The sequence below is a fragment of the Quercus suber genome, unplaced genomic scaffold (assembly GCF_002906115.3).
Source record: "Quercus suber isolate HL8 unplaced genomic scaffold, Cork oak 2.0 scaffold_38, whole genome shotgun sequence".
NCBI classification, from domain to species: Eukaryota; Viridiplantae; Streptophyta; class Magnoliopsida; order Fagales; family Fagaceae; genus Quercus; species Quercus suber.
The window spans coordinates 890,290-898,982 of NW_027069503.1; the positions used below are offsets into that span (position 1 = coordinate 890,290).

General features: G+C 33.1%; 1 protein-coding gene across 1 annotated transcript; it reads right to left on the bottom strand.

The window, feature by feature from the left end:
- Positions 1 to 6,672: 6,672 nt before the first annotated feature.
- Positions 6,673 to 7,053, bottom strand: LOC112020005 (CBL-interacting serine/threonine-protein kinase 6). The gene has a single exon (XM_024052556.1). It carries the CDS (start codon positions 7,051 to 7,053, stop codon positions 6,673 to 6,675), a length of 381 nt encoding a protein of 126 aa, XP_023908324.1.
- Between the last annotated feature and the right edge of the window lie 1,640 nt (positions 7,054 to 8,693).

Sequence of the window (8,693 nt, forward strand, 5' to 3'; positions counted from 1 at the left end):
TTTTTTTTTTTTTGGGGACATACACTTAAGTTTACTTTTTCTTCTTACTTTCTTTGTTTACTGGGGATTTGGTGGTTTGTTTATGTTAAATTTTTAGTCTTTTGTACAGTAAAAAAAAAAAAAAAAAAAAAAAACCTAAGGAATTGTACTGGCATGTCAAGTGATTCGAAATGTCCTCCTTTATTAAGTGTCCTGTTAGCATTTGCAATGGCTTATTTGAGTTCGTCTTTAGAGGGAAGTGATGGGGTAGTCTAATGTCTCCAGTGTAATGTGCTGAAACTTTGAGGGCCTGTTTGGAAATTTAATTATAAAAAAAAACTAAGGAATTGTACTGGCATGTCGAGTGATTAGAAATGTCCTCCTTTATTGAGTGTCTTGTTAGTAATGGCTTATTTGAGTTTGTCTTGAGAGGAAAGTGATGTGGTATTCTGATGTCCCCAGTGTAATGTGCTCAAACTTTGAGGGCCGTTTGGTAAGAAATTTTTAATAATGTTGTTTAAGTGTTGTGAAAATATGTGTAGGTGAAAAAATATTATGGAAATATATGTTGTGGTGTTTAAACAATAAAAACTGTTGTTTAAACAGTGTTACCAAACAAACCTTGAGTTTCTCATTTGCCAAACTAGTGTTTTGCCTTTACTGAGGTGGGCTTTGAGTAAGTACCCCCCCCCCTCCCAAAAAAAAACCCATGCCATCAGCCCATCACACAATGCCCCCTTGAGAATTACAACTATGATTTAGATCCCAAGTTTTAACTATTAATGTTGGTTTTAAGCTAATTGCACAATTTAGAGTGCATTTGTTTATTAACACTAGCATGCATGGATTACCACAAAAAATCTACCTTTGTATTTCCCGAATCCAGCATTTGAAACCTCAACCCAATTACGAATAGACCCACAAAATACAAATTTAAAGACAATTAAGTGTTTAATTACATGAAAACTTTGGCGCAGAATATGTTAACACATTAAAATCCTAACACTCTCATTTTGAAAAATCCACCTACCTATCACAAAGAGAGTTTGATTTGAGGAAGCCATCATCAGTGAAAGATAAATCTTGCTAAGTGTTGAGAAAAAAGAGAGAGAATTGTTATCAGCTAATCATCAGTTTGACAACACTATCGCTCCTATGATTGACACGAACAAGTCAAATTTGAAAGGGAGAGGAGAGTGAACAATTTGAGTGGATGGATGAATTGGAAAATCAATTAATAATATTTAATTTTTTCATTATTTTTAATGTTAGTTTGCAAGTGATAATATTAGTTCCTTACTTCCTTAAGAGTAACAAAATCTTAACTTATTAGTAATAGGTTTGCAAGTGTCAACATAATTTATTTATTCTATATAATTTTTTTTTTATGAAGTGAAAATTTAAAAACCTAAAAAATTGAAGATTTTTTGAGAAATTCTTTAGAACAATCTTATGTACTCAAGTACCAAAATAAATAAATTGTACACTTATCTTGCAATTTAATGTGAATGACATTGTTCAGGTGGGAATTCATCAACAGATGGAGAAATTAACCAAAATCTACCTAAGGTCTTGATATTATATAAGTCCTTTAAAAGAAATATCTAATCTAGAGAGTGAATTTTTTTTTTCTTTTTTTAAGAAGAAAATCAGCATATGTTTTATTAGAATTCTACTTAAATATATACTTTTGGATTAGGTTTTCAACCATTGGAGGGTCTCTTCTAGTTTTAGCCAATAATGAAAATCATCTACCTCTCGTGCATATCTTGCTAAAAATATGTGCTATCTCATTCCCTTTCCTTCTAACATTGTTACCTCGCCCCAATTTCTTCCGCAGAGCTTTCGGCTTTGGGCTGAACAAACCACCTTCTTTCATTTCATATGGGCTTTAGGCCACTAATACTAAAGCCCCGTGGGTCCAAACCCTTCCACTAAATTCTACTTCATGGGCTCATACCATACCTTCAATGTAAAACTAAAAACAAAGAGGTTTTTAAAAACCATTTCTCCAAAATCAAAGAGAAAAAAAAAAATTATACTCAAGTAAAATTTGAGTATAATATAAGTACAATGCAAAATAGTTTACTTGTAATCAAAAGTTATCTCCAAACAAACAATACCAAAAAGGAAAAATGCTTCTAAAAGCTAAACAACGTGCTTCAATGAATAAATTTATCTATTAACAACAGTATTTGCAATGTAAGTAAAGAAAATGGTCACCAATCACTATGCTCCTCTTGTTTCTTTAGCAAAATTTGAGTAAAACTAAAGTTTGTTGCAAAGTATTTTCTTACAATCCTAGGTAATCTCAAAAATAATATGGTGTCTCCCTCGCAACAATTTTTTCTAAGCTTTTAAGTTTATTTACTTGTGTACAACTTTTATAATGTCGCTCTTTTGTAGGTACAAAAATAATTTAACCTACTTTCAATGAATAAATTACAATACAACCATAAAAATAATAATTGCAAATGATTTAAACGATTTTATAAAATTAAAAGACCGAGAAAAAAAAAAAACCCAATAAAAAGGAAATATATTTTATTTTAAGTTGCAATATATCAAGTATAATAATATCATAACCATTTGCTCAAAAAAAAAATCATAACCAAAACTGCGAGACTTTTTATACATAGGGCCTAACGTAATTACCTAAACGGCAATTTGGTAGTAGCTGCTCCAGCCCCATTGTTGTAGGCTTGTAGCATGTCAATTTCTGACCAATGTATCCCACGTCGATGAGCAGTGCACAGTCCTCCAAAGCTTCTGAATTTGGGCTGCGCAGCCCAAATTCTTACATTTCATATGTACTTTTGGTTCATTGGGTTGTTCTTTTTATTTTTACTTTTTTGTGAATAATGGGTCATGCATGTAGTTGACCTCAAAAAAGGCCCATTATCACTAAAGCACTGTGGATCCAACTCCCTTCCACACAATTCTCCTTCATGGGCTTGTAACATAAGTCCACCATTTCTTTTTTCTAACATAGTTGAAATTATTCACTTCAAGAGGACCAAATCTCATGTGGGGCTCAGTTTGTTTTCTTGCAGGTATACTTCAGATTTTGAACATTGAGTAGCGCTAACATTCTCATAATCCTAATCTTAGTTTGTTTATTTTGAGTGTTAAGACGTGGGCAATATTCATATATGATAATTATTTTTTTGATATACACATATGATAATTTTTATGATTTTATTAATAAATTGTCTTTGATTTATTGGGGGAAAAAGAGAGTAAGCCTGCGAACCCTTTTTTTGGGACTAAATTTAAAAAATAATAATAATAGTAAAAAAATTTAACAAATCAAATTCAGTTATAGGTTGTGAACCTTTGACAAACAAGCTTTTGAAATGCATGGAATGGTAACACTAGGGTATGATTTGGTTACAACATTATTAATCAAATGCATTCAAGTTCCACTAGCATTTCCATTTTAAAATGATAATATGGTTAATCCATTTTTTTTATAGAATGAATGACATAATCGATCTTAGATAAAAATTTATCAATAAATATAAGCCATCAATATTATAATAGATATCATGTTCGAAATAAAATTCAAGATATTATAAACAATACTTTTCAAACTATTATCACTGTTTAGTAGTTTTAATTTTTTAAAATTAAATAAAAACAAAAAAAATTTCATATTTTTTAAACTGTTCAAAGCCACTATAAATTGAAAATATAGCTTGATCTATTTATATATAAGAAATAATTGATTATATATTAATTTGATTTTTTTTCACAAAAGTAAATTATTTTTGAACAACTATAATATTTATATACTAAGAAAATCAAAGAAGTATATATAAAAGTTTGGAGATAAACCACCTGTGTAGGAGTGTATATAACTATATAATGAAGTATAGTAATAATAAAGAAATTGAAGCTAAAATTTTAATTAAAAATAAATAAAACCTATGCTACCCAATAGGGCCAATACCCACGTGCCCACCCGTTTCTTATCAAAATGTATGGATCACAAGTGTGTCCTATCTAGTATCTACCACTAACAACCAAGAATAAAAGAAGGCAAACTAAAGGGAATACCCAACAGAGAAGGAGGTACGAAGGTCTAAAGTCGACTAGAAAGAAGTGTTCAAAAACCACTTTTCTTATAAAATGGAAAGAGCAGCGAAATTTCTCAATAATTAGTAAAAAAAAAAATTGAGGTTTAAGATTGAATTTTGTTTTGGGTCTTTTGCTTTTAGTTTGCTTTGGAGAGAGAGAGAGAGATTTTTTAGCTTAGGAAATTAATGAGTTTTACACTCTACTCACAGAGAAAATGAACTATATAGTACATCCAATGAATTTTTTTTTTTTTTCCAAATTGATTCTTTGATTCTATATATATATATATATACACACTCTCATAAGCTAAAAACATAGATATATTTATTGGTTAAAATTTGGGAGCATTTTTCCATTTGGGGCCTTAGGTGATTGCCTAATTGCCTATATGCTTGTGTCGGGATAATTATTAATTTCTAAACTAGCTAGGTACGAAAGCTATGTATTTTTTTTTTTTAATAAATACAATAAAACTTCAACCGCTCTATAACTGTGGGGGTAAAAGCCCAACATTGTGTATTGGGTCTGGGGCCTCATTTTTGGGTTAAGTTATGTCCGAAGAGAATAAAATAATTGGGAAGGATTCCACATGGGAAATATACCTGGAAATGATTGTGGAGTATAGTCCGAAGAGATTATCAGCCGACCGAAGAGATTATTCTCCTCGGATACAGAGCGTCTCAATCAAACAAGTACCTAAGAGATTCAAGTGATCTTCCTAACAACTCCAATGATAAAGATAAGCTCTGGGCATATCTAGAGATGATAAGAATAAAGAAATATCTAAAGGAAAAAACTGCTATCATCGTGTTTAATGCACTGCAGCAACTTTTCTGACCGTATTTATGTGGAGAAGACTCCTGAACAGTGCAACTTCAACTACCAACACTCTTGAAGAACTAAAGAAGATATCTGATGTGACATATACTCAAGTGATTGCTTAGATGAAGAAAAATTGTACGATGAAAATGGTTTAGAAGAAAGCTATATAAACGAGAAAGGTCTCTAAAGAAGGGGATTTTTTTTTTTTTTTTTTTTTTTTTCTTCTCCCCCTCTTTCTGAAATGTGTAGCTCCAAGAACTATAACCGCTGTTCAATCAATAATATACCTTTTCGGACGTCAATTTTTTTTGCTTTTACATGTGTTTTTACGTTGGTTCATACATGGATATCATAGTTAACCGTTGCTAAATTCACAATTAACCTAGCTCTTTCACCCACTCTCTACAAATTCATTGTTTTGGGCGTGGGCTACAAATTCTGACCCTACAATAACAATTACTCTTTATTATTTAAGCTTAATACATTAATTAGTTTTGGTTTAGACACAATTTGAACCCATTAGTTTCAAGATACCGATTACTTTTTTTACCTAGGTAGTATTTGAATTTAATTTTTTTTTTTTTTCAATGACAAAAAACTTCATTACTCAAGTAAATTGAAACCATAGTATGACAACTATATTATAGGATTAGAAGGAAACAATTTTTTGATCCAATATCATGAAATGAAAAATGAAGTTGCATTACTAGAGACTTAGAGGATATTAAGGGGGGAAAAGAAGGCATAGCTAAAATTCAATACCTAAATTTATTAAAGTTGCATTCAATTTTGAATAAGGCTTGACAAGTTTGACTCGTTAAATTAACGCGATATTGACTCATTTTTTTGTAAAACTATTCATGTGAAAAATCGAAGTTTCCAAGGCTGAAACTTTAAGAACTATTTAAAAAAAAAAAAAAAAACTTTTAAGAACTTTTAAAAGTTTAGGGACAAAATATTTTTTATCAATTACAAGTTATGTTTAGAATAATTGACAAACTTTAATTAAGTTACGTGAACTTGGTTAGCTATTCTTTATAAAAGCTATATATAGCCCGTTGATGTCATGTCCCTTTCATCCTTGTGTGAACCAAAGGAAAAACAATTACAGTGCGTGAATCTGAAAGTTTTAATTATAGCCTTGTGTGTCCCTTTCATCCTTTTGATTTCCCTTTTTTTGATTTTCACTCGTTTTCTGATAAACAATATAATTCACCATTTTGCCAAATGTATTTACTATTTTTTTTATATAAGATGAAAATTATACTCTAGACTAATTTAAGTGTATGTGTGTGACACTCCCTCTTACAAACTTAAACTTCCGCCCTTACCCCTTATACTCCACAAACACTTATACTTGTAGAGTAACCAATGTGCCAAGAGTGCACAGTGATTCAAATAAAATCATCCTAGTAATTTGGGTAAATTTCACAAACCTCCCCTAAGGTTTGTGATAATACAAACTAGGTCCAAAACATTCTAAATCCTACCAATTTAGTCCTAGACAATTTTGTCCCTAACTTTCTTTCACTTTCTCTACTCTATCTCTAATCCTCTCCCTCTCTCTTCTCTAAGTTATCCCTCTCTAACTGGCAAAACCCACTGCCGAACAAACCCATATCACCCACAGTCGCTAGAAAACCCACCACCAAACAAACTTATATCACCCACACCCACTACCACCTAGAAAACCCACTGCCCAACAAACCTATATCACCTACACCCACATCTGGCTAGGAAAACCACCTCCTAACAAACCCATATCACCCACAGGTCCCACACCCACAACCATTAGACTTGAACCACCCAAAGAGCTTTAGCACCATCGTAGCCTTTCTTTCCAATCACCTCTGGTGCCATATAACCCAGTGTGCCACACGTTGTGTGTAGCAACCCATCTTGTTTTAAATGCTCAGTGAAAGAGTTGAGACTGAAATCAATGACTTTCGAATTACCTTCTTTGTCTAAGAGCAAGTTCTCTGGCTTGAGATCTCGGTGGTAGGCTCCACGGCTGTGGTAGAACCAATGGCAGAAATGAGTTTTTGGAAATAGACTCTCGCCACTTCTTCTCCAGAACAGCTTGCTTCCACAGACGAGTTCCATGGCGAAGTAGATCTTGAATTTGCTCGCCATAACATCGTGGAGCTCGACTATGTTTGGATGTTGTACCATCTTCACACCGAGATTTCTCTCTTGATCTGCTCCATCATACCCATTTTACAACCTTTATCGCCCCGCCCTTCCCTAATTGTAAGTTTCTGGCATGGTGATATGAGTCTGCTGGGTGGTGGCTTTCTAGCGACAGTTTTCTTTGGTGGTGGGTTTTGCCGATTAGAGTGAGATCAGAGAAAGAGAACTCAGAGAAGAGAGAGGGGAGAGGAACAGAGACAGAATAAAATAGAGAAAGAGAAAGAAAGTTAAGTGCAAAATTGTTTTTAGGGACTAAATTGGTGGGTTTTAGAATTTTTTGAACCTAGTTGGTAGTATCACAAGCCTCAAGGGAGGTTCGTGAAATTTATCTAGTAATTTATACACAATGTAAGCTTCGAGGAATACAGCTATGATTTATGTCCCAAGTTTTAACGAATAAAACGTTGGTTTTTTTAAGCTAATTGAACAATTTAAAGCCCATTTGTTTAAGTGATTAGTCAATTAACACTAGCATGCATGGACTACCATAAACTTGAACACAATCACAGGAAATCAAAACAATCACAATACATCGAAGTATTTACAAAGAGGAAAACTAGGGTATCAGGTGTAAAAACCACTAATATATACTGTGGATAAAGGCTGAAACAACAGGATAATTCCAACTTTCATTTTTTACATTTTTGCTCAAGCCAATAGCTTTTCAAGACTGAATCATGTGCCATTTCATTGAACACATCTCCATTTTCGCTAGACCAAAATCTTCCTTGCATAATTCCAACTTCAACACTTGAAACCTCAACCCAATTACAAATAGTCCCACAACATAAAAATTAAAAGACAATTAAGTGTTTAATTACATGAAAATTTTGGTGCAGAATATGCTAACACACTAAGATCCTAACACCCTAATTTTGAAAAATTCACCTACCTATCACAAATAGAGTTGTTGATTTAAGGAAGCCATCATCAATGAGAAAGAGATCTTACCAAGTTATGAGAAAAAGTGTGAGAGTTGTTATCGGTTAATCATCAACCAAGTCAAATTTGAAAGGAAGAGAGGAGTGAACTGTTTGAGTAGATCGGTGAATTAGGAAATCAATTAATATTAATATTAAGTGGGGATGAGCATGAGCTTAAGTCGAGAGCCAAGGGCTCAACAAATCATTTCTTAAAAGATGGGCCAGGCCCAAAGGTGTGGATATGAGTAAAGAGGCCTATGGAATGAAAGATAACTCCCTAGGGTGGATCTCGTGGAGGTTTGGACCAACCACCATTACTAGGGTACAATACCAAGGTAATAAGCAAAACCTTTCCCATATCAGATAAAGAACCACGGGCGACCAGTTCCCCTCTGGACCAAGATGCCACCTTTCATCAAGCTCACCTCGGAAAATGCCATGAAGAGATAAGAACCATTGGGGCAGTCACCTCCGCATTATTAAGATGTTTTCACCTAATCTCTTCCATATTTAATGCTAATTGACTAGCTTAAACAGTGAAACACCCCCAAAGTCCTATTTCATAATGAAAGAATGGTAGAACTGAGGGGGTGATGAGACAAGTATCCCCTAAATCAAGATGGGAACAGGATAACTAGGGAGAGAGGAAAGGGGAAATTTTTTATAAAATGAGCAGAGGTGGAATAAGAAAAGGGATTT

Coding starts and splice junctions, on each gene's coding strand:
- LOC112020005 (XM_024052556.1), bottom strand. CDS start 7,053: ATGGTACAACATCCAAACATAGTCGAGCTCCACGATGTTATGGCGAGC.